Raw genomic sequence first — 26,236 nt, forward strand, 5'->3', positions numbered from 1 at the left:
AATATTTCTTCACACGTTTCATTTCTAATGTTGTGATTGCTCAAGTAAATATAATAATACATGTCATTTAAATGCATTTAAATGAACTTGATGAATGAAACACTAAGTGAATCCACCCCATTAGTCAAGTCAAGTGACTTATTTCTGTATCACTCTATCCAATGGAGATTTGTCCAAACAGAGATGGACAGAGTAACTATGAAGCCGGCAGGCATGATAATCTGAGTGCAGAAAGGGTATAATAATCCAAAAATACAAGTTAACATGGACAACTGTACTTGCCTGACTGCTTTGTGCCAGGTGTAGAGTTAAAAGGAGCAGAGTAAAAGGAACTCCTGAGAAGAACTCTAAGCTCACGGCTTCTGATAGTACCCAGAATAGTAAAGTCCACTAAAGGAGGTCAAGTGTTTTCATGTATGGCTCCTAATTTCTGCAATAGCCTTCCTGATAATGTCCAAGGCTCAGAAACACTCTCTTAGTTCAACACTAGATTAAAGACCTATCTGTTTAGTAAGGCATTTACACAATGCATCACAGAACTGTAGGATACAGTTAAATGCATCACTCATGAACATCTTTCAATATTGAAATGTCAGGAAAACCTTATTATCTTTCTTTTGCTCTCATCTGTCAACCTCGGGATGGCCTCTAGAGATTGCACAGGTCCAGTTGATCAGATCCAAGACCTGTAAAGAGGTGATGCCAACCCTACGTGGGCTAAAACAATACACAATACAGTTCTGTTCTTAATCGCTGCAATGATCGGATCATTTCAATGAAACTGTATTGAACACATAGAGAGAGAGAGAGAGAGAGAGAGAGAGAGAGAGAGAGAGAGGCGATGTGGTAGCACAGTGGGTAGCACGTTCGCCTCACAGCAAGAAGGTGGCAGGTTTGAGCCTCGGCTGGGTCAGTTAGTGTTTCTGTGTGGAGTTTGCATGTTCTCCCCCTGTTCATGTGGGTTTCCTCCGGGAGCTCCGGCCTCAATCCCACTGAATAGCTTCGGTAAGACTTCTTATCCAACATCAGTGCCTACCCTTACAATTTCACATCTCGAAGAATGGCCAAAACGTCCCATAAATACGTCTTTACCTAGTGGAAATCCTTTCCAGAAGAGTTTAAGCTCTTGGAATGGCATATTTAATCCTTCCTAATAAGATAGGGAGGTTCATATGCATGTAAAGGCAACAGTCTCAAAACCTTTGGAGACATGTATATATTGCCTGTCCTTTTTCCCAACAAATGGACACTCCTTCCACTTGGCTTTTCTAGGCTGTTTAAGTGAGTGTCGTCATTTTCCAGCTTGACTCTGAGGTTGTGGTGCATCCATCCGTCACTGGTCCTACGGAAGGGAGCACTCCATGGGGTCGTGTGAATCAGGCAGGAGGAGGCAGTTGAAGGGCCAGTTTAAGCTGAACAGGCTGAGAGCGGGACTGCACTGCAGCTCGGCGGTGGAGCAGACAGACTGACACAACTGCAGGACGCCGCTCTGAGGACTACAGCGGGGCAGAAACATCCCACAGACCAGCTGCCGAAAGGACTCGAAACACGGCAGATCCACCAGCACCTGCCACAAGAGCAGAACAAACACGCTTCACAACAGTGCTCTATATGTAACCCTGTGGCTCACTAGAGAACGGCTTGCTCACCCTGTACTTGTGCAGAATAGAGGCCGCCTCTCTCTGATCCGACAGAGACAGCCAGATGTTCGGAAAAGATGTCAGATTGTAGCTCAGACCTCTGCACATTTCAACCTGGATCAGCTCACAAGATGAAGCTGTGAAGATAAGGACAAAATGAGAATCTGATTCGTCACTATTGACTAAAAGGATTCGGTGACCAAAACAGCTTCTTCTGAAGGTTGTTAGCACATACTGTAAATGTCGTATGCTCATAGGCAGTGTGGCGCTCCTTATTGTTTAGAGCAGGCATGTCCAAACTCGGTTTAGTTTAGTTCTAACCCCATCCAGATACACCTGGGCTACCTAATCAAGCTCTTACTAAGCTTTCTAGAAACATCCTTGCAGGTGTGTTGAGGCAAGTTAGAACTAAAATCTGCAGGACACCCGCCCTCCACAGGGTTGTCCAAACTCACACACCCAGGGCAGGTGTTTCCTGCTGATTTTAGCTCCAACTTGGTTCAACACACCTGCCAGGAAGTTTTTTGTATATCTTGTAGAAGCTTGATTAGCTGGTTCAGATGTGTTTAATTTGGGTTGGAGCCAAACTCTCCAGGAAACAGGCCCTCCAGAACCGAGTTTGCACACCGCTGCTATATAGGGATCAGGGGTGTCAAACCAGTTCCCAGAGGGCCACAGCCTTGAAGAGTTTAGATTCAACTCTGATACATTTTACAGATGAAATTTGACCAGATCTGTTTAATCCACTGACGCCCTCAAAGGCAGGGAAAAAAAACAAGACATGCACTGATAGCCCCGCCCTAAATGACTGATAGCCCCGCCCTAAATGACTGATAGCCCTGCCCTAAATGACTGATAACCCCGCCCTAAATGACTGATAGCCCTGCCCTAAATGACTGATAGCCCCGCCCTAAATGACTGATAGCCCCGCCCTAAATGACTGATAGCCCTGCCCTAAATGACTGATAACCCCGCCCTAAATGACTGATAACCCCGCCCTAAATGACTGATAGCCCTGCCCTAAATGACTGATAGCCCCGCCCTAAATGACTGATAGCCCCGCCCTAAATGACTGATAGCCCCGCCCTAAATGACTGATAGCCCTGCCCTAAATGACTGATAACCCCGCCCTAAATGACTGATAACCCCGCCTTAAATGACTGATAGCACCGCACTAAATGACTGATAGCCCCGCACTAAATGACTGATAGCCCCGCCCTAAATGACTAATAGCCCTGCCCTAAATGACTGATAACCCCGCCCTAAATGACTAATAGCCCCGCCCTAAATGACTGATAGCCCTGCCCTAAATGACTGATAGCCCCACCCTAAATGACTGATAGCCCCGCCCTAAATTACTGATAGCCCCGCCCTAAATGACTGATAGCCCTGCCCTAAATGACTGATAGCCCCGCCCTAAATGACTGATAGTCCTGCCCTTAAGCACTGATAGCCCTGCCCTAAATGACTGATAGCCCCGCCCATTATGACTGATATCCTGCCCGAAAGGACTGATAGCTCCACCCTAAAGCCATTCCATGTGAGCAGAAGTGAAGAGAAGTCATTACAAGGGGGGAGGCAAGGTGCACAGATTCATTGTGTATAACAAGCCCTACTGTTTACATTTAAATATAAGAAGAGTGCATTTGGATCTGATGCTGACTTCAGCTGATAATTCTGACTGATAATTTAGAGAGTAGGAGTGATGTAACAGAAAGATCATGTTGAGCCTCAAAAAGGAATGAACATATTGTTCGCTGCATTCTCACTGAATGGAGGGTAGGTGGAGTTCATGCAGTGGTGCTCATCTGCACCATCGGCACAGTCACTCCATCCATCACACAGCCAGTCCTGATGGAGACACTCGCCAGTGGGACAGGCAAACTGTGCTGGACTGCACGTTCCTGAAGCAGAACCACACAGTTCGGTGAAAGTCTACAAACAGAGTCTTACAGTATCCTGAAGACGAAATCACGCAGCACTCACTCTCTGAAAGAGATATGGCCTGAAACAATGCATAAAAGCCACTGTCGGCAACACCTTCATCTGCCACAAACACAACAGTCAGCACAGGTCCAGAGGAGGTCAGATCAGGAGGCAGCGTTGACCCACAGTACCTGCAGGGAGCCACAGAAGCTGTTTAATCCACATGCTCAGGGTAAAAACATGAAGGTTAGCATGCTGGAGATGCTGTGACTTATTAAGCACCGGAGTTAGTGTAAAGCATAAGTCCTTATTTAGACAGAAACTCTTCCACTTTCTGTTTAAAAGCCCCAGAATACGTAGTTTGTTCTACATTTGAGTTGGAAAAGGCTGAGCAGTGGTATGCTGTTTTCAAACCTTCCGACACCCCTGCACTGCACTAGACGGGGTGTAAATGTGTAGTTCTAACAAGAGCTGACAACACAGTTGGGTTTTGTTGGTGCTAGGCATTTGGCTTGGTGTGTCCTGGTCCTAATTTCTCGGCTTCTTATCTGTGGGCAATACTACAGCTCTGCTACTTGTTTTGGATGTTGTTCTCCTGCCTGACGCTCATAGAATGACTAACAAATGGAAGGGAGGAAACCAGAGTTCCAGAACACACCCACTAATTGATTAATTACCATACAGCAGGGGTCACCAACCTCGGTCCTGGAGATCCAGTGCCCTGCAGGGTTTAGCTCCAACTTGCCTCAACACACCTGCCTGGATGTTTCAAGTACACCTAGTAAGAGCTTGATCAGCTTGTTCAGGTGTGTTTGATTAGGGTTGGAGCTCAAATCTGCAGGACACCGGACCTCGGAGCAAGTTTGGTGACCCCTGCCGTAGACCAATGGCAGCTTAAAGGTGTTTAGGAGCCAAAACAAACTTCACAAAAGGTTTGCTTTGGTGAGCTGTTTTGAATTGCTGAAACAAGCTGCACTCAGGCAGGATTTAGATCATTCACTCATTCATTTTGTTTTCAGCTTAGTCCCTTTACTAATCCGGGGTCGCCACAGTGGAATGAACGGCCAACTTATCCAGCACATGTTTTATGCAGCGGATTCCCTTCCAGCTGCAACCCATCGCTGGGAAACATCCATACACACTCAAACACTATGGTCAATTTAGCCTACCCAATTCACCTGTATCGCATGTCTTTGGACTGTGGGGGAAACCGGAGAACCCGGGGGAAACCCACATGAACGCAGGGAGAACATGCAAACTCTACACAGAAACTCTAACTGACCCAGCCGAGGCTCAAACCAGCAACCTGCTTGCTGTGAGGCAACAGCACTACCTACTGCGCCACTGCATCACCAGATTTAGATAAAAATGACTTTGTCGTTCGATTTCATTTGAAGTATACTGGGGTCTTAAAGGGCTAAAGATTGTTCAACTAGAAGAGATATAGAGCATTCATCTCAAACTGTGTTCACACTACATAGTGAGAGCATTAACACATGTTGAAAATCAGAGAAAGCAGTGGTGTGTTCGTACCTCCCCAGAGCTGTCTCAGCACCGTCATAAACCTCCACATAGTCAAACTTGCAGACATCCTGCGCTTCCAGACTGAAATTCTGGAAACTTAGTCGAATAACTTGTCCGTCCTCCACTGATATTTGCCACGTACACATCTATGAAACATCATCAGACTAGGTCAAATAGACATTTGTGTCATTTGTTCCAACAGTTTTTGTGTTACTAAGATCTGTGATTTGTTTATGTGCATTGTATATTGTATATACACCACGCCCACTAAAAGAGTACCATTGGTGGAGACACAAGCCTGATAAAGGTGACCCGTACCCAGTGCTTAATTTGTGAATTGCGAGGTCCCGGAACAGATCGGCGTAACGGATTCGGCATGTTACCAGAGGACGGAAAGGTGTCACACAGGAAAGTGGACAGCAGGGGGTTGTGGGTAGGGTGGGTTTACATTGGATGGCGGTGGAGCTGTCGCGGATGAAGGGCGAAAGTGAAGGGCAGGGGGTTGTTGCGGACAAAAGGGAAGAGGATTAGGGAGTCCTGAAACAAAGTGAAAGTGAACAGCAGACGAGGGAGGAGGGGGGTTAGTTAAATAAGGTGCTGGATCAGATTTTAGAGGTGCCGGATCCGGCGTGTTCTGCCACAAGTTAAGCCCTGCCCATACCATATCGTACCAAACTGAACCGTATCATTCAGTGGGAACAAGGCAAAAAGAAATTCATAAGTGTTGTCAATAACTAAAAATAAAGCTGCAACAGAATTTATAGTTTAATTTATAATTAAGGCGTGATTTTTTGCTATCTTCAGACCAGCGCAACAGTCATTTTCCAGTTTTGCACCACATTGTTTAAATAGCAAATCCACTTGTGTCATCATGTGAACTCATGGCTGTCCTGGTCTATAAAGGAGGTGTGTTAAGGCGCATTGTTGGAGCGCTGCTATTCTGAGGAGCTGAATTAAACCGCACCATTGACCAACTGAAAGCTGGTCTACAGTCCAGCGCAGAGTGTGTTATGCGCATATGCAGGTCTAAACGCTCACACACTGCGGAATACACACAGGATGATCAGCAAAAGCAGATATCTTTACATGTGAAAAAAATGCCTCCATGCCTTCTTCACCTCGGGGGGCTTCTTGAGTTTGATGAGCATCTGCATCTGTATAATGTGATTGTTATGATCAGTATTATTGATTATCTGCAGATTTATTATAAACACCAGTGTAGATGTGTCCAGCTGTGGGGTTTTGGAGACGTCTGCATCAGCATATGGGGCGCAAGAACAGGACGTGTGTTTGGATATAACTCAGTTTTCTGAGCACACTTCATTATTATTGCTCATTTATTCCTTTGCTGGAGATTAGAACTGAATTTAGAAATAGTTTTGAAGCAAATCTTCGCGCTAAACAAATCAAATTAAATATGTGGGCTGATGGATGTGTTCGGTGGAGAGAGTTTCCACCGTTTCCTCACTCCACCAAAGTAAAGGAGTAAAGTGAAGGAGTAAAGTAAAGAGGCTGAATGGAGGAGGCTCGTTCTTTATCCTTGTGCTGCAGATGCTCTGTTTAACTGTGTTCTCACTAGTGAAGCGTTCACTTTTTTACACTTACAGAGTCGCCATGTAAATAGCAAATGCACCATGGAGCGACGCAACTGACTCTTAAAGTGAACGAGAGATGAGACTCTGATTGGTTTAATGCAGGTTCTGCTCAAAACACAGCCATAACTCATGAAGAGAATCAGCACAGCCCTGTTAGACCATGCGCCGGGCGCAGAGTGGATTTATCCATCCTTAAAATAGCTAAAGTAGATTTGGACATGCCCTTAATGCGTCTGCGCCCTGCGATTTAGACTTTGTGCCTAGATCATTAAAATAGAGCCCAATGTCATCAATAACTATTCCTAGTGTTTTTTTTTTTTTTTTTTTTTTTTAATATATATTTTACACTAGATTAAACTAAACTAAACAGTAGAGGATAAAGCTATCGAGACTTACCTGTTGATGTGGGTAAGGCTTCGGGTGGTTTGGACTGGACAATGATCCGTATTCTCCAGTTATTTGTCCTCCACACACTGAGTATCAAACGCACTGTGATTTAACTTTGGATCAAGATAGCGAACAGAAGCATCACACACTCAGCAGTGGCTTTATCTCTCCTACCTCTGTGCTTGTGGCTGCAGTTGAGCTCATCTGAATGGTCCTGGCAGTTTGGTTGACCATCACAGATGAAAACTGGCAGTAAGCAATGACCACTGTCACACATAAACTCTTCCCTGGAACAACTTCCTGTTTGCAGACAAAATTAAGACTTTAGTGAATATAATAACCTTCACATATACAAAAAACACTTCGCATGCATTCATTATCGGAATCAGGGTCTGATTTGACGTTTTACGTCTGTAGCAGGATAGTTATTGTGGGATTTCTGTAAGTGTTTTCAGTGTTGCTCGTGTCTTACATTCAGTCTTCTGCTGGTGTTGTGTTTAGCTTGTGGCTCATGCGCCGCATGCTTTAGTGTTTCACGTGACAAGTACTGGTTGACTTACTATTGAAGTGAATGGTTGCAGGTCTTCAGCTTCATTCAAACTGTGTGTTATAATTGCTATGACCAGTAACTCAAGCCAGATTAAGTCTCTGGTTGTCGTAAAATCTACACAATCAAAATGATTTTCATTTGTCTTCAAAGTCATCAAAACAGGCAATCATAGAAGACAGAGAGAGAGAGACACAGAGAGAGAGAGAGAGAGAGACAGAGACACACAGAGAGAGAGAGAGAGAGAGAGAGAGACAGAGACACACAGAGAGAGAGAGAGAGAGAGAGAGAGATGTTCAAACACTGACATGTTTAAGTGATATGCTTACTCTGTCCTGGTAATATAGAATGGTACTGTGCAATGAACCCAGTGCCACCAATGCTTCCATCCGAGTGAAATGAAACCAGCACAGTACTGCTGTTTGTGTTCAGTGTAGGTGGTGCAACGTTTCCACAAAATCTAGGAAGAAGCAAATCTTTTAATTTTTCTTGAATGATTTAATTCATTATTAAAGGTTTGGGTTGAATGAAACAGGTTAAACAACAGTACAACAGATTAGATTCTGCACATTTCTTCTTAATCAACCCCAGCAGCTCCTTACTAGAGTCTCCTGAGGCCTGAAAAGTGTGTATCAGACAAAAGAGACGTGCGCAGTAAATCCTGTGCACAAATCCGGGCACTATTAAGGGCACTGATGAACCTGCATCACCTCACATAGTGACATTAGACACTAGAATGCCCTCATTGTACATCATCAAAACTTGATAAGGAGTTTATGAACAACAGCAGGGATAACGATTTTCATGTATGAAGTTTACTGCGTACACAACAGCTAAATACTTCAACTATTTCATAAACCAGCATCATATTTGCTTTCCTGTCTAGCTAGTTCATGTTAAAAATCAATAAATGACGGATTCTTTACAGAAGAAAATGTTCTTGTTTGTCATTACATTTGATGATTTGGGTCACGTGATTTATATTTCTCACATCCGAACTTCTGTTAAGGGTCGCAGCTGTCGTGCGTATCAATGCATTGTTATTGTAGTGCATCAGAGGGGAAAAGCCCCGCCCACTAGTGCCCATCTCTCCCTCATTAGCATAGGACTTTAGTCTTGTTTTCGAATGTGCCACCAGTGTTGGGGAAAGTTACTTCTGAAAGTCGTGCATTACAATATTGACTTACTTCCCAAAACAGTAACTAATTCCGTTGCTCAGTTCCTTTTTGTTGAAAGGTATACGTTATATTACTGTCGAGTTGCTTCATACCCGGCTGAGGCTTGATCTCACGATTGAATTCATTGTTTTAGATGGAGAACGCGAACTGATGTCAGTCATTTGTTGTTCTGCTGGAGGTGGGGTGCGGGTGTAGTGCTTTGCATCCAGTTTTGTTTGTTTGTTTGTTTGTTTTTTAAGTTGCGTTTCCCACAGTTGTAAGAGTTTTACTTACACATAATCTACACTTAATTCTTTTCTTCGAGGAGTTTAAAATAACAAGAATCCACTGCAGATTGTTGTTAAATGTTTTTTTGTCTTCAGTACTAACACACCGGATCCCCCCTCTGACTCGAAATAAACCAATATCCTGAGTTATTCAGTTACTAGAACAGTACGCTGACTCATCTGCTGTAAAGAACAGACCTGATGATGATGATGAGTGTGAGCCGACTGTCTGTTCCCGAGCAGCACGTTCTCTTATTGAGTGTGTGATTCAACCTAAGGTCATTTTTATTCCGCATTAGATTTTTAAAGTCAATTAAGCAAGGTAAAAGTAGCTCAATTAATATTACTTATGTTTAAAAGTGACGCGTTACATGGGAAAAGTAATATTATTATGCTGCTTATAAAGCGTCACCCTTAACACTGTCTGCCACTTTGTTGATATATAGGCATTTGTAGCTCCGCCCTTTTCTCAAAAGAGCACAATCTCATTTGCATTTAAAGCGACAGTCACATAAACACCACAATTAGAATCAAAGTCTAAACGGGTCAGTTTCAGAGAGTTAGAGAACACTACCTGTCTGCTCACTTCACACTGGACATCACAGACTTGTTTTAGTTCTTATAGGTCACGTTTAAAATGGGTGGCAACCTGATCAGTGCACTGAATAGTGAACAAGGGTGCTGATTGAGACACATCCTCAGACTTGAGTTGTTCTGGCATCCTAATCAAATGCTTTTTCAAGCGTAAAGTCAGGCCCGTTTCATTTCTGATTACTGCAAATGGTTAGGAAACACCAAACCTGGTGGCAGCAGATGTCTTCTCTGTCTCCTCTCTGACCTCCAGCCAATCAAACAGGCAGGGCGAAGGTCCCTCGATAGCCAGAGACGAGACCTGGATCTGCACGAGGGACGGAGGAGACACCCGGATCACCCACACACAGTGAGAGTCAGGAGGATACACACCTGGGTGATTGGGAGAGCTCAGAGTCCCTCCTGCACCGCTCAACATGCCCCCACATTCTGTCAGAGCAGAGAAAAGGAAACCTTCATGATGGAAAGAGCTGCTGTTATGATGAGGAAGGGCCACGTTTAGGTGCTGTATGTAGAGGATACCAAAATACCAAACGGAAGAGCATCATTTTACAATCACCATTGCTCATCTGAGCTGATTGTTCTGTTGATGATCACCTCACTGCTCATTGGTTTGAGTGGCTGCATCTGCACTGCAACCAAGGAGGCGGGAAGCGCAGCATTTAATATAGGTTTATTATTAAAGTTCAGAGATAACACTTATTTATCTTAGGAGATTCTCTAAATGAGACGGTGAATACAAACATCAGCATGAAAATCTTATAAAGGCATGAACACAATAAGAGTGTTTATTTGCTGAAATTTATATTAAAATCTGTTTTATGTATATTGTGGGACGTGTGTTTATGTTTTATTGCAGAGTGTACATGTTGAAAAACACTAAATCATTGTAAGACTGCTGAAATGTTTCATTCATTCATACATTCATTTTCTTGTCGGCTTAGTCCCTTTATTAATCCGGGGTCGCCACAGTGTAATGAACCGCCAACTTATCCAGCACGTTTTTACGCAGCTGATGCCCTTCCAGCCGCAACCCATCTCTGGGAAACATCCACACACACACACTCATACACTACGGGTAATTTAGCCTACCCAGTTCACCTGTACCGCATGTGTTTGGACTGTGGGGGAAACCGGAGCACCCGGAGGAAACCCACGCGAACACAGGGAGAACATGCAAACTCCACACAGAAACACCAACAGAGCCGAGGATCGACCCAGCGACCTTCTTGCTGTGAGGCGACAGCACTATACTGCACCACTGCGTCGCCTGTTTAAATAATTATTAAAAAAAAAAAAAAACACGTGAAGGTCATGTGACCATCAGGAAGAACGCAGCATGTCATTTCTCAGAGGACGCATTCTCTGTTCTCGCGGCCTCCCGAGTTCGTTTTTCCGAGGTAACTTGGCCAAACCGGTCTCTGGACTGTTCATTCTTGGAATTGAGAAACAACCCTCGTGTCTTGTTTCTAGTCCAAATATGTAAAGAATTTTAAATAAAGAAGCATTTTCTAGACAAGTATATGGTCAAAATGAAGAGAGTTTTTCCTTGAAACAAACCAAATTATCTGCCGAGCAAAATAATCTCATGTCTGAAGGAAGAACTGGATTATTTTGTGTGTTTTAGGGAGAAACTCACTTCATTTTGACTCATCATTTCAGAAAACAAGACTATAATGTTTGCCTGTTTTTTAGACATTTGCACTAGAAACGTGACAAAAATATGACTTTAAACTGTATTGTACACAAATAATCTAAACATTTGTGCATTATTTAATAATACTGAAATTGATATAAAAATGAATAAATATATATATTAACAAAAGGTTAAACCTGTCAGGCTTTATTCTGAGATAACAACCGCTCTGGATGTTCTTTATGCCTTATCATACAATCCAACTAATGTACAAACATGCTTTAGGGTTGCTTTATATGAAATGGTAAATGTATGCATGTATCTGTGTAAGAGATCCTTTACTGACTTGTGAATGTAGGCTCTGTCCCAGACACAGAGACTGTGGGGCTGGATGTAGGCTGGAGGGCAGTCGGACCCAAAGAGAGATTTTCAGAAACTCTGTTTCCAAACCAAGTGTCTGAAGGTGAAACCTCTTCTTTAGTCGTCTCAACTTCTGTGAAAACAACAACACAGAAAAAGAAAGAGGGAAAGTAAGTGTACATTTAGATTGAGGGAAATGGAAGGACCACCAGCATTAATTCTAGTTACATTGCTTAATAGGGATAATTAATGAAAAATCATAAAATAAACATGAAATAGCAAATATAATTGAAGCACACAAAGGTACTTCGCAGTCAATGATCCAATTAAAGTCACAAGGACGAAACTCTAACAGCGCTTTGGATTATCAAATACTTTTATTTATATGACATGTTTGAAAAGCCTTGACATGTAGAATACTGAACACAAATTCCACAATAATTATTAAAACACACCTGTTTTAGGTCACAAGTAAAAAAAAAAAAGTTCTTATAAAATCCTGGAGAGACTTTGCAGCGAGATCGGGTGAAATGAAATGAAAAGAGACTTTACTCACGTTTGAGAAGAAAGATGAGGGTGATGCACAGGACGGTGGAGACGAACAGCACAGCGGCCGACACCAACACTGCTCTGTGATCAGCCAAACACGCTCGTACTGTCAGCACATTTACTGCAGCTTTCAGAGAACACACACAGCACAGCATGTCACTGTCTAACAGTAAAGCTGAAACTAACAAATAACATTTGCCTTGCGCCGCATTGTATGATAGGACCCCTTGAATCCACATGTCTGAAATTCAAGTACTGTCAACACGCGTGGGAAGCCTGTAGAATGACCTCCAAATGGACGATGGATAGTGCATCAGTAACTATGGAGAGTTTTACAATGAGCGATGTGTTAATATGTAAACTAAACATTACATTAGATCATGCTTAATTTAACCATCATGAGCTGTTAATTATATCGTGGGGATGGGCATGTCATCCTTAACTCTTTATGTAGGTCCGTCTAGTGCGTTTACACTCAATAACACTAGAAAAGTGTTCAGTCGACATCAACAGTTTAAACACAGCAGCTGATGAGGAGTTAAGGATGAGTTGATGATGATGTGCCCCTCCAATCAATCCCGACATCATTATACATCATCAGATCATGTTGGGGACTTTTAGCTTAAACTTTAATGTTAATTAATACAATAATTAAGTACTAACAAGTAATTAAGGTAGCCGTTATTCACACAGGAACTCCTGTGGCTCATGTTAAAGTTAGTTCATGAGTAGTGCATGCCCTAACTCATCATTAAATCAGAATGAAGTTTAGTTTACATATTAATGCATCATTATTCATGCGCTGTTAGCGTTTCTTGTTTCCCCTTGTTTGTGAGACGTACACCCCTCTTTCATTTCATTTATTTATTTGTGTTTATCTTCTGCGCCTGGTCCTATTCATTACACTCCATTCCCACGGTTATTTCTGAAGGAGAGGGGAGCGGTGGGAATGTAAACCCTGTGAAGAATGTGACTGTGAAGACGATAATCGTAAAACAACATAACTGTGTGAGAATGATGTAAGCACTGCACTGCAAACCCTAATGTTGTCTTTGCTTAAACAATTAAGCACACTCTCAGAAATAAAGGTGCAGGAGCTGTCACTGGGGCGGTACCTCTTCAAAAGGAGCATGTTTATACCTGAAGCGTCCATAATGGCACCTCAAAGGTACTTTTTAGGTTCATTTGGGCACTAAAATGCACATTTGAGGTTCTACTGTGGGCTCAAATATGTACCTTTTAAAGAGGTACTGGCCCAGTGACGGCTCCTGTACCTTTATTTCTGAGAGTGTAAAGTTGACTGAACATAGCATTTTGGTCCCGTCACTTAAAAATATGAGTTCACTTAAGTTATGTACCATGAAAATGCAAACACTTAAGATTTCAAGTGTAGTGAGCTCAAAATCCTAATTAATCCTTTAAAAAAAAGTAGGTGATTTTCAGAGATGTAGTCTCGACTGTACAATTCTATTATAAGGTATTTTTTAAATTAGAAAGCAAATGGCTTCAGGTATAATTATCCATCATAACAGGAATAAATGGATACTTATTTTTTGTTTAAAATTTATTTAAACATTTTTTTAAAGTATATTATTACACACACACACACACACACACACACATATATATATATAGTAACAGAATGAAGTGTCTGTCACTTGTTTTGTCTTATTTTTTTGTTAGTACTAGTTTAGTGAATTGGACAATTTAAGTAGAGCCTACAAATCCGGCAAGTTAAATAAACTTAAATATGCAAGTTTTGGGAGACTCTATTACTCAATTAAATTTAGGCAACGAGTTTACTCAATTAGTTTAGTTCAGTCAACTTATTAGGGTTTTCAGTGTGGGTGTGACGTCTCTGTGTTTTTTCTGTTCTTTATTTATTATTAATATGTGTGTGTGTGTGTGTGTGTGTGTGTGTGTGTGTGTGTGTGTGTGTGTGTGTGTGTTAAAATAGTTTCAAGAGTTCACACTTAGCTGATAATCAATAAAGCATATTTGGCATGCTGTCCTGGGAGAGAGCCCTGAGCTCGTAATATCCTCGAGCCCGGGGCTTCCTCCTGTTAGAAGGGCGAGAGGGGAATTCGAAGTCAGGTAGGTCTCGAGAACTCCCCTGCTTGTCACCGTGAGAAGTGTAAACTCAGGTTGTATTGGGTGATAATTTGTTTTAGTCGATTGGCTATGGTTTATGTTTTTGGACTGTGGGAGGAAACCCGGGGGAAACCCACGCGAACACGGGGAGAACATGCAAACTCCACACAGAAACACCAACCGGCCCGATGGGTTGGACCGGCGGTGTTCTTGCTGTGAGGCAACAGTGCTAGCCACTGGGCGACCGTGTCGCCTGATCAGAAAAAGTGGGAGGATGTAGGGGTGGAAAGGGGGGGAGCTTCAAGACGAAGATAACTGGAGTGAAAAACTCTGGTTATTTATAATGCTTCTGTAATCATCTATGGGGCTGACTACAGAGCTAACAAGGAGCCAGCCGTGTTGATTATAAGCACGTGATCCTTTCGAAATTAGTTTATGAATAAACCACACTTAAATCACTCAGTCGCAGAGTGATATCTGTGTCTGTCCGTGAGCACTCACCTGGCTCTTTAGCGGGCTCGAAGTATATGTGGATTTGAGCGCTTCTTGTGTTTTCCTCATTGTCTTCATCGGGTTCAAAAGCTGGATTGCAGAAAACATTCTGTCATATTAAAACAAAGCATTCATTTACATTCAGCCGGAATCAAATCAAACATTAGAATCAAGCATGCTTAATAACTGACCTCATATGCACTTTGACTCTCGGCTGAATCCTCGCCGTCCATCGTCTCTGCGTTTGGAGAAAGCCTCAGCAAATGTTCAGCTGACGGAAATCATGAGGCAGGTTATGAATTCAGTCCATCTGCTCACCACGAGGAAGGAAACGTTAACGGATCCGTCAAACAGATGCATGTACAGGACAATAATACATCAAGAAGCTGTTCTTCAGTCCAGCCAGTGTGTGTGTGTGTGAACAGCTTCAGGAGCGTGTGATTCCCCTTAGAAACACACTCTTGTGTTGCTTTCATGCTGTAGTGTTGCGCTCCAACATCTCGTGTTGTTGAAGTGTGTGTGTGTGTGTGTGTGTGTGTGTGTGTGTGTGTGTGTGTGTGTGTATGTGTGTGTGTGTTCAGCCCACAGAAACACTTTCACCAAACACTCTAAAAGCTGAGTCAGATGAGGGGATTGAGCTCCGTAATAATCCTGTTCTTACACACACACACACACACACACACACACACACACACACACACACACACACACACACACACACACATTCCCAATCTCTCTCTTAAACACACACACATTCCCAGTCTCTCTCTCTCTCTCTCTCTCACACACACACACACACACTTTAATTACAGCTACAGCCGCTGTGTTTTTGACTTTTACACACACGTATGATGTTTGTTGATATTTGGTTGATTTTAGGTTGGACATTGAGGTTTACCTGACATTAACTTCTGACGTCAACCCGATTTTTATTTCCAAACAAAATGCAACGTCCCCACGATGTTGAGGTACACCGTCAATCCGACGTCATGTTGATGTCCTGTGCCTGCAGGGTGTTTAAGCCCATCTGGGTCATCATACCGTAAACATCCGCCATCTTCTCATCAGTGGCATCATCTAAACCAGGGGTCACCAATCTCGGTCCTGGAGGGCTGGTGTCCTGCAGGTTTAGCTCCAACTTGCCTCAACACACCTGCCTGGATGTTTTAAGTATACCTATTAAGAGCTTGATTAGCTTGTTCAGGTGTTTGATTAGGGTTGGAGCTCAAATCTGCAGGACACCGGCCCTCCAGGAACAAGTTTAGTGACCCCTGATCTAAACAGTCTCTGGGTCAGTGTGTGGACAGATTCTGGACATCTTCTTGAACACTTCCAAACACATTGCTGCGGTTATAAATGGCCCATGTCTTGAGGGAGTTCATTAGTATGTGGTTTACCTTCTGTGTGTGATCTGATTGGTCAGGATTCACAGGACTGATTTCTCTAATCCCCATAGACAATAAACACAGTAGAAACTGCCGGCTGAAGGACAGTAGTGGAGTAACAGTACTGATACTACAGTAAACATGTACTCAACGAAAAGCAAAAGTGCACATTTATCAAACTATTGAAGTACAATTGCTGAGAAACACTCATTTGCAGTAGTCTGAGTATTTACTCCACTGCTCTCTGCATGCTTGTTGCCCTTTGACAATGTTGATATGCGAATTGATCAAACTCCTAAATTAACAAACAAAGAAAAGCAAAACTTACTGAAAATGATCGTGCTGTGGTGTTTCCCAGAACTGCATCAAATGTTAATGTTTAATCGCTCATCAAATACAGCTTATCAAGGTTCATACTGGGGTTTCAGCCGTATCTGAGCGTCCGGGTTACACCGTGTTCATCTGCTCCACTATGCACTACAGCACTGCACGCCTCAGCACTCTTCTCCTCTTCATCTCTTTATGTGAAGGTAAGAGCGCTCTGCTTCTCAGACATTCATCACAAAGCTGGAACAATAACTACAGGCAAACTTTAAACGCTAACATATTCAATGTTGTGTCTGTTTCAGTGCACTCAGAGTATGACTATGACTACGGCTTAGCAGAGAGTAAATCCTGCAGCCTGTCTGAATCCATCAGTGGAGGCACGGTGGAGTTTTCCAGCGGCGGATCTGTCGGCAGCCGCATGATTTACCACTGCGCTGAAGGATTTCAGCCTTATCCAATCGGTCAGAGAGTCTGCAGCTCCAACGGTGAATGGGAGCCTAAGGTATCCAGGGTCAAATGTGAAGGTAAACTTTAGTGAGTACATATATTCAATGAGGTGGCTCAGTGGTGTTGCACAGCAAGAAGGTCACTGGTTTGAGTCCCAGCTGGGTCAGTTGGTGTTTCTGTGTGGAGTTTGCATGTTCTCCCCGTGTTGGCGTGGGTTTCCTCCGGGTTCCCGGTTTCCCCCACAGTCCAAAAACATGCGCTATAGGGGAATTGATGAGCTAAATTACCCGTACTGTATGAGTTTGTGTGTGAATGAGTGTGTATGGGTGTTTCCCAGTACTGGGTTGCAGCTGGAAGGGCATCCGCTGTGTAAAACATATGCTGGAATAGTTGGCGGTTCATTCCGCTGTGGTGACTCCTGATAAATAATGGGACTAAGCTGAAGAAAAATGAATGAATGTATTCACGGACTAAATCTCATTCAAGTACAGTTCTGGATACCAGCATCTATGAGATGTGAGACTGGAAGCGTTAGACATTTGTGAGCCCTGGAGCCCAAAACCAATCAAAAGTGTCATCGTTTTTACTTTTGAGTTTCACAATGAAATACTTTATACTTTCAGACTTGAATGTGCCAGTTAATTTCAGACTTGTGCTTCACGTCTGTGCACTTTAGAAAGCAGTGATTATGGAGATTATGAGGACCAGCAGAAGAACTGCTCTTTGGAAGTGTCCATTAAAGATGGTCGCGTGTCCTACTCCAATGAGGGGATTGAGGGAAGCGTGTTGACGTACCACTGCGAGACCGGACACTACCCTTTCCCTACAGCACAGAGAGTCTGTGGCAGAGACGGCCAGTGGTCAGCCATGAGACTCTCATCTGGGAAGAAAACGCTCAGTGCTGTGTGCAAGGGTATCTCCTACCTTTATCATACATGAGTAAACATACAGGCTTTTCAATCTGTGCTTAACCCTGGGTTATTAATCGTTTAATCCCTGAGTGCAAACAGTGTTAAATGCTGTATGTAAATGCTAATGCTAAAAAAGCAAAGCCTAATTAAGAGCAACAATGGATATATCTGACTGAGGTTAGTGTGCAAGGGTGAGTGTGATTTCACCAAATAGGCTATGTGTCTGGATTAACATCTATGTTGACCCGGGTACAAGATTTCAATCATGCAATCATATTTAAGGAATATTTTCAGTTAAGTTTATTATTAAAGTTAGGGTTATGTGCTTCTACATCATTGCTATTGTTATGATCACCAGTGATGTAGCATTCGAGGATTGCTAGAGAACACTTGCTGTCATTCACGTGAACTACATATCCCATCATGCACAGCACTCACACACCAGTTCCAGGTCACCCCTTGATTACACACACACAGCTGAAGCTCGTCATGACTGATTGTTGGGACTACATATATACATCACAATCAATCAGTCAAAGGCCTTTATTTGTCACATATACTTCCATGTAGTCAAATACACTGCCATGTAGTGAAATTGGACCCCCCGACCGTACTCAAACATCACATTTCTGTGGAACACAGGTCAACGGGAGGTAGCATTTGGAAAAAAGAATTAAGATGCATTTGGGGAAAGAGAGGCGAAAAAAACTCCCTCTTACATCACCCTTGAATTAGGGCAGGGTGAGATCAGAGAGAAAAAAAGCCCCTGCAGCCAAGCACATAAACAACAGGGGATGACAACATAGTCCGATAAGGGGGGCAGCCATCCGGTCCTGTCACTAGAGAGCGCTGGTGGCAGACCTGCCCACCCTCTCTAGTGGGTGAAAGCACACGAAGGCGTGGGATGCGGGGCTAGGTAGTGATAGTCTATCTGTAGCTGTGTTCGTGTAAGCCTGTAGAGTCCCAACAGGTGTCTTTGACTTGAAGCAGGAATTTCAAAGCATCTCCTTATCTTGCTATCCTGGAGAAGTTGTATCTCCAGCCAAGGCCAGCAGGCAGAAAACACACAGGGAAGCCAAAAGAGAAAAAAAGTTGTTCAAATTGGGTCAATATCTGCCAATTTCACAGATAATTAATGTCCGTCACTGGTCTCAATTGATGGCCAAATCTTGTTGCAAAGCCACTAGTTTCACCCTGATGTTTTCCAATGAGAGTACAGTGTGGTTATTAGTGACCCTGCTCACCACTGTTTCAATCAAGCCGGCCAGTTTGGTGGGGTTTTGGACCGCACTGATTACTTTCATCAATCGTCGATACCCCAGGGCCCCGCATAAGCCCATTAGCAGAAACCCTGGTATTAAAGGTCTGAATAGGTAGGTAACTTAAATATCCTTCAGGTACAGAGCAGCAAGGCACACAATGCATCACTTCGCCCACCCGTCCATCACATGCCCATCATGTCCCCGCAGGATAAGTGGGCTCCAAACTTCTCGTCAAGAAGATGGTGTCAATTGCATTTAGAGACCAGTTAATCAAATTCATAATTCCTTATTCGTTTGGATAATAGGACAAGGAGAGCCTCAGAGAGAATACGACGAGACAAGAGGAGACAGCCAGGAAAGATTTGGGTCAGAGAGGAAAAAAGTGTGACGGCCTTCGCTGAGAGCCAAAGAAGAGAAACACACTCACTCATCTAGGGCCGAGTCCTGTTTTCCCTGTGAGCATTACATAAGGGGTTTCCCTGTGCTGTCTTGCTGTGTTTCTGAGCCCTTGTTTGTTTTCTGTTTATGCTGTTTTGCTGCCTGCCTCAACCTTTTTGCCTGTGGCTACAATTGCTCTTTTGAAATTCCCTTACACTTTGATTTGCCCCTGTACTAACCTTGCCTGCTTGTCTATTCTCAAATACATCTGCATGTGGATCCCCACCTTTGTTGCCACCCAATCATTACAGTCATTCGTCAATCATTCACCTTTGATTTTTGGGTATAGGTTAGGGTTATGGGCGGGGGTGGGGATTAGGTGAGTGTGATTTTGCCAAGTAGGATGTAATCCTAAATTAACATCTATGTTGGTCCTGGAACATCATTTCTGATTGAAAAATAATCCATACCCGATCCCTAACCCTAAACCCAACCATAACTTTAAAGTAATTCCCAAAAGTCAGAGGGTATTACTAGTTGGATAATAATGATGTTGAAGCACATGACTTAACAACAAACCTAACCCTTAAATTTGATTGGCTGATTGGGAATGTTTTTTCAGGGTCAACAGATGTTAATCCAGGATCATGACCAATCATACTAACCATAGGGATTAGGTAAGGATTACATTTATTAAACAGGAATGATGTTTCAGGACCAACAAAGATGTTAATACAGGATTGCAGGATCCTCAGGAAAATCACATCCACCAATGTGCAAGAGTTGAATGAATCAAGCAGGTTTCACGCTCCTCTTTGCCAAGTAATGCAGATTAATATTCACCACAAATGTGAAAGTTAAACCAGATTTGTCAATTAATAACTTACCCAATGTAAGGGGTGAAAAATCACCCAAGGTTAACCTTTTAAGATTGAAAAGCTTGACAGACTCCTCGGTTGATTTTCCTAAGTATTGATGTGCTTACCTCACTCTTAGAGATCCTCTGCCCTGCTCAGATTCAGCTTGATAACGGGCAGTTCTGGCCCAGGAGGCAGTGGCTCAGGGTTGGAGAAAAGCAGACCTTTTCATGCCATGAAGGGTTTGTTCTGACTGGATCTGCTGAGAGGAACTGCACTCATTATGGTGGATGGACGGGAACAACACCAGTGTGTGACGATCAGTGTAAGCCTTCGTATTCCTGTAGACACAAACATCGGGATTGAATGGTGCTTTATAACATGCTACCGTTTCCAGCGGAGGACTGCAGAGATCCAGGAATCCCTCCAGGAGCTAAACGCTTTGGGCATCATTTCCGCATTGGAGATAAAGTACGGTACCTATGTCAGTCAGGCCTGGATATTCTGGGCTCTCCTGAAAGATGGTGTTTGGATTCAAGGGAATGGAGTGGTGCAGAACCCCGCTGCTACGGTCAGTCAGGCACACACACAGACATTTACTTACTTAAAGAGCAAGTCACTCAACATGATCATGGTCCATTTGTACCCTTCAGCCAAGTACTCATTTGATCAGCCGGCTATAGTTGCTCAGGCGTTAGGAGGATCTCTGAGTGCAGCCTTAGATGTGTCCCTTCCCGACTTCAAAAAGAAAGGTGAAAATATAATAGCTATTATTAACTGCATTTGTGTTTTGAGTCTGACGTGGGATGTGTTTCTTGCATTAGGGCAGTCTTTGGGTAGGACTATAAAGGTTGAAGAAGGTCGCCTGAATGTCTTCATCCTGATGGACACCTCAGGAAGCATTTCACAGGACACTTTCCAGGCAGCAAAGAAAGCCATTATTGAACTCGTCCGTAAGGTTTGTAGTTTAATGACTTTAAAAAGCAAACTATATCATAAAAGTCGGTCAAACAAGCGCATGACTCTGCTCGATTAAAAGATGCCACATTTATTAATTTAGAGACGACTATACCAACCCCGGCCATGCTGCTACCAGAGTTTTTGTGTGGACTAATCACCAAAGCACATTGAACAATCTGTTTTGAAAATGCCCATGTTCATGTGGATGGAATTATATAATGTTTTCCACATTCTGATGCCGTGCTTGATCTTGTCAAGTGTTGTCTTGTCTAAAAGTGATGGTTGCCATGGCTGTCGACGACGCCGATGCGCACCTCTTAAAAAAATGTAGCTACATGTCGCAACGACACGCAGCACAAGCTCTGTGATTGGTTGGCTTGGTAGTGCTGACCAGTGTGGGTGATTGTGAGAACCGCATGAGCCTGATGCAGCGAGTGTTTACAAGTGTGGAGTCCCGGGAAGCACCTCCAGATGAAGACTGTAGTTTTGTGTTTACCTTATGATTAAAGTTGTTGCACATCCGCCGGTTCCTGCCTCAAAATGAGTGAGTTTGAGCCACTTGTACATCAAGGAAGCATTCAGAAAAAGCAAAACACCAGTGAAGAAACTCGACAGAGAAACATAAACACCTACTGCCAGCTAGTGTTTTGGAAGTGTTATTGCAGAACAACACACACACACACACACACCGCAGAAGTATTAATGCATGGCAATGTGCATTGCGAGGGCCGAGGGTCACGCCGGTCACTTGACGCAGGAGAATAAACCAAACTTAAGGCTGTTTCTCAATTACAACAATGCAGAGAATGGACTGACGTTCCAGTGGAAATCAATCTTGCCAAATGACCTCAGAAGAATGAACTCGAGACCACGAGAACAGAGAGAGCAATCTGTGACTAAAGACATGCTGCGTTCTTCCTGATGGTCTTTCTCACAAGTTTTTTGTTGTTGTTGTTGTTAAAAACCAGATGTATTTAGACCCAGGGCTTAATTTGTGCCAAAACACACAGAATCTGGATCCAGCTCCTCTGAAATCTGATCCTGCACCTCATTTTACTGATCCCCCTCCTCAACCGCCCTCCTCCGCCGTTCGCTGTTCACTTTCACGTTCTTCTGGGACTCCCCAACCCTCTTCACTTTCGTCCGCCACAACCCTGTGCTCTTCACTTTCATCCGCGGCACCCCTCCGCCACCCAATTCTTCGCCTTCTCCCCCCGTCTTTACTTTCGTTCATGCCAAATACGCCCACCCCCTCCCTTTCATGCCCGCACCTCTACATCCTCGGCTAACATGCCTAATCCGCTACACCAATTTGTTCAGGGACCTCGCAATTCACAAATTAAGCACCGTTTAGACCTGTCCAGATTTGTCTGAAATCCTGAAATGGTTTGAGCGGTCAGATTTATATCTGTTTCAGAGTGTGTTTACACCTGTGTTTGTCACAATCTGATAGACATGCCATCAGAAACAACACCTGAAGTGGCCAGGTGTAAACAGCCCCTGTATCATACAGAACTCATATTAATGAGGGATTATAAATCATAAACACCATGACCATCGTGTGTTTGTGTATCAAAGTCTGCAGCTGAAATAATCTCTTGTCATCTTCTAGCTGGACAGCTATGAAGTCAACATGAAGTTCGACATCGTCTCATATGCCAGTGAGCCCAGAGAAATCGTATCCATTACGAGCTTTAACAGTCATGATGTGGATTTTGTATTGAGGAAACTAAGCGAGTTTAGTGATGAAGGTGTGTTCAGTACTATTTGTGCCATTATTAATGACATCTTCAGTTTCTGGTTGTACAAAATGACATGTTTTATTTCAGTGCACGAGAACAGGAGAGGCACCGATCTGTCTAAAGCCCTAGAGAGGGTGTACAGTCAGCTGGCTTTGCTCCGCGAGAACAAAAAGAGTCATTTCAATGAGACTCAGAACATCCTCATCATAGCAACTGACGGTAAGAGGCTATTACTGAACCCTGCGTCTGGAGGACGCACATTTACAAATCTATGGATGACATGACCTAATGAATACATAAATGAATGACATCTTACAAACATCTAAATACCAATACACAATGCATGTGAAAATGAATATGTTTAAAGGGCACCTATTATGCAGACGTCACTTTTATGTGGGGTTTAAACCAGTAGTGTGTCAGCAGTGTGTGAATATATCCAGCATCTATAATGCTAAACATGAATTAACTGTATTGTTCATAATCAGACTTCAAATCTAGTGACCAGGGAGTTATGAAACGTTATCTGTGGGGTGTTTTGAGCTGAAACTTCACTACACACACTAGAGACAGCAGAGATGCATTTTACAGCTCGTGTAAAGGGGTGTAACAGGTCCTCTTTAATATATTGAAGTACTGATGTGTTTTTCTGTATCTCCAGGACACTCCAATATGGGACCCAACCCACAAATCATGCTGAATAAAATCCGGAGCTTGCTCGGCTACAAACCCAGCAGTGTAGACCACACACAAGAGGAGCTCCTGGGTCAGTCATGTGAACGTCTACAAGGGACAGTTTGCCTAAAAATGAACATGTCAGCATTTACTCGGCCTAAACTTATTCCAGACCAGTTTCTTTATTCTGTTGAACACTGAAGAGAATATTGCTCTGCTGGAACCTGTAATCATTGGTATTCATATTTGTTTTTGCTACAATGGAAGGCAGCAGTAATGCGGTCAATGTATTGGTCTGTTGTGGTAAAGATGGAGCTGAGGTGAAAGGCAAAGCTCTCGATTTACAGATCAATCTACGTTCCTCCTCTCACTTATGGTCATGAGTGTTTGGGTCATGACTGAAAGGCAAAGCTCTTGATTTACCAGTCAATCTACATTCCTACTCTCACCTATGGTCATGAGCTTTGGGTCATGACTGAAAGGACAAGATCTCAAATACTAGCAACCGAAATGAGTTTCCTTGGCAGGGTGGCAGGGCGCACTCTTATAGACAGGGTGAGGAGCTCTGTCACCCGGGTGGAGCTCGGAGTAGAGTCGCTGCTCCTCCACATCCAGGGAAGTCAGCTGAGGTGGCTCGGGCTTCTGTTTCGGATGCCTCCTGGACGCCTACCTAGGGAGGTGTTCCAGGCATGTCCTACCGGAAGGAGGCCTCGGGGAAGACCCAGGACACGCTGGATGGAGGGACTATGTCTCACGGCTGGCCTGGGCACACCTCGGGATCCCCCCAAAGGAGCTGGAGGAAGTGTCTGGGGAGAGGGAAGTCTGGGGTTCCTTCCTAAGACTGCTGCCCCCGCGAGAAGCGAATGAAAATGAGATGAGACTATAGAAGTCATTGGTGGCAGGTTTTCAACATTCTAATTATTTCTGAAAACAAGACTATTGTGCCTGTCTAGAAAAGTAGACTAGAAACAATCAGAAAAGATCTTGATCTTGTAACCGCTGAGCCAAATAGGGATTGAGGAACCCAAACAAAAAAAAGGAACTTGCTTCTTAAGAGGGGTTTACTGATAAAAAAAAATACTTCAACAGAAGATAAAGCTACAGCAAGCAAAAACAGAGACTTTTCCAATTTCCAAAAACTCAAAAAAGGCAAAAATTGAGGATCAGGTACTGCTAAAAAAACTGAGACTTTTCAAAAGGAAGGACTCAGAGAGAGTGACAGGCTTGGATCCACAATAACCGAGTTTAAAACTAAAGAAACTGAGGCTACTTAAATACAAACAACTAAACAAGGCAGATGTGAAATCAACAACGGCGATTACACAGACAAAGACAAAAGCAAAAGAATGAAATGAGGATATCCAGTGGTAAAGTGAATTGAATGGTTTATTTGAGGTTTTATGATGGTAACATTGCTCATGTGTACATGCAAATTAGCACATTGCTTTAGTTCCCCTGAATGGGTCAATAATGTTGATTCAGATACAGAACATATTTATTCGTAATCTTGTTCCTGAATTCAATCATTTTCAATATGTTGTCCACACAGATGTGTACGTGTTTGCTGTGGGGAAAGACGTGAACAGAAAAGACCTGACAAGCTTTGCCTCCTCAAAGAAAGGCGAGAAGCATGTGTTTGTGCTGCAGGACTACCAGCAGCTCGGATACGTGTTCAACCAAATGATCAGTAAGACACTTATTTTAACTTTGCTTGTTGGCATATAGCTTTCTCCATTCATGATGCTCCGCTGCAGCTTCACAGTAATGAAGTGCCTTGTTGAACAAACCGAGCGGTAAAGCAGATAGAAAGACCAACCAAGACTCCTTCACTAAGGTTTCTACAATAAATCACTGTATCATCAGTTAATAAATAAATTAGAAAATAGAAAGAAAACCAGAGCGCATGTACAAATATTCTAAACATCTAATCTTTAATCTAATGTGATTGTCATGAAATAAATTCAGGATTCTTTATCACAGTTCCCTGCCGTGCACTTAAATCATTTCATTCATTTTCCTTCAGCTTAGTGCCTTATTCATCACGGGTCGCCACAGCAGAATGAACCAACAACTATTCCAGCATATGTTTTACACAGCAGATGCCCTTCCAACCGCAACCCAGTACTGGGAAACACCCATACACACTCATTCACACACACAGTCAGTTTAGTTGATCAGTTCCCCTATAGCGCATGTGTTTGGACTGTGGGGGAAACCGGAGCACACGGACGAAACCCACGCTAACGCAGGGAGAACATGCAAACTCCACACAGAAACACCAACTGACTCAAACCAGAGACCTTCTTACTGTGAGGCCACCATGCCGCCTGCATATAAATCTGACCCCTGATAATCAGGCACTCAGTCAGTGAGTGAGTGAGTGGGACTGAAAGCTGACCATGCACAAAACGACAAGTACAGTACACACAGCATGACGTTTATAATTATGAACACAATGTGATCATCTTTAACTGACTCCAGTACTACTTTGTGTTGTATGGAAAGCCCAA

General features: G+C 43.2%; 2 protein-coding genes and 1 long non-coding RNA gene across 9 annotated transcripts in view; 1 reads left to right on the forward strand and 2 right to left on the reverse strand.

Moving 5' to 3' along the window:
* mfrp (membrane frizzled-related protein) lies at positions 1–16,927 on the reverse strand. Of its 5 annotated transcripts, none has more exons than XM_087283538.1 (14): positions 16,496–16,927; positions 14,974–15,092; positions 14,792–14,872; positions 12,207–12,326; positions 11,637–11,783; positions 9,864–10,083; positions 7,949–8,079; positions 7,247–7,372; positions 7,082–7,158; positions 5,100–5,236; positions 3,627–3,757; positions 3,410–3,544; positions 1,650–1,777; positions 1–1,567 (listed from the first exon to the last, which is right to left on the reverse strand). In XM_087283538.1, the coding sequence occupies exons 6-14, from the start codon at positions 10,070–10,072 to the stop codon at positions 1,343–1,345; spliced, it is 1,299 nt and encodes a 432-aa protein (XP_087139664.1). In that variant the 5' UTR covers positions 10,073–10,083; positions 11,637–11,783; positions 12,207–12,326; positions 14,792–14,872; positions 14,974–15,092; positions 16,496–16,927; the 3' UTR covers positions 1–1,342. The 5 variants fall into 5 exon arrangements, with proteins under 5 accessions (XP_087139664.1, XP_087139662.1, XP_087139663.1 ...); XM_087283536.1 differs by having other exon boundaries at positions 14,792–14,891; positions 16,496–16,919; XM_087283537.1 differs by lacking the exon at positions 16,496–16,927 and having other exon boundaries at positions 14,974–15,449.
* si:ch1073-280e3.1 overlaps positions 16,012–26,236 on the forward strand; it is a 17,158-nt gene continuing 6,933 nt past the window's right edge. For all 3 annotated transcript variants that reach the window (XR_015508893.1, XM_087283505.1, XM_087283506.1), the window contains exons 1-11: positions 16,012–16,697; positions 16,797–17,018; positions 17,618–17,854; positions 20,489–20,674; positions 20,747–20,920; positions 21,003–21,101; positions 21,174–21,307; positions 22,922–23,060; positions 23,139–23,270; positions 23,713–23,817; positions 25,276–25,413. Coding sequence is in view for 2 of the 3 variants with exons in the window: in XM_087283505.1 (XP_087139631.1) it covers positions 16,640–16,697; positions 16,797–17,018; positions 17,618–17,854; positions 20,489–20,674; positions 20,747–20,920; positions 21,003–21,101; positions 21,174–21,307; positions 22,922–23,060; positions 23,139–23,270; positions 23,713–23,817; positions 25,276–25,413 (1,624 nt within the window). In the remaining variant the exon portion in view is untranslated. The remainder of the gene's footprint in view (positions 16,698–16,796; positions 17,019–17,617; positions 17,855–20,488; positions 20,675–20,746; positions 20,921–21,002; positions 21,102–21,173; positions 21,308–22,921; positions 23,061–23,138; positions 23,271–23,712; positions 23,818–25,275; positions 25,414–26,236) is intronic.
* LOC147833536 (uncharacterized) lies at positions 23,003–25,588 on the reverse strand. Its single transcript, XR_015508990.1, has 2 exons — positions 24,203–25,588; positions 23,003–24,124 (listed from the first exon to the last, which is right to left on the reverse strand). It is a non-coding gene; the product is annotated as an uncharacterized LOC147833536 (long non-coding RNA).

The sequence above is a fragment of the Danio rerio genome, chromosome 15 (genome assembly GCF_052040795.2).
Source record: "Danio rerio strain M-AB ecotype USA chromosome 15, GRCz13ab, whole genome shotgun sequence".
In the NCBI taxonomy this organism is placed as follows: domain Eukaryota; kingdom Metazoa; phylum Chordata; class Actinopteri; order Cypriniformes; family Danionidae; genus Danio; species Danio rerio.

Bases quoted from the DNA above. Each gene is read 5' to 3' on its own strand.
- mfrp (XM_087283536.1), bottom strand. From the start codon at position 15,015: ATGGACGGCGAGGATTCAGCCGAGAGTCAAAGTGCATATGAG. The intron at 11,784-12,206 runs GTGAGTAAAGTC...TTGTTTTCACAG, and splicing joins CCTCATCTTTCTTCTCAAAC to AAGTTGAGACGACTAAAGAA. The intron at 7,373-7,948 runs GTAAGCATATCA...GTCTGCAAACAG, and splicing joins TTCTATATTACCAGGACAGA to GAAGTTGTTCCAGGGAAGAG.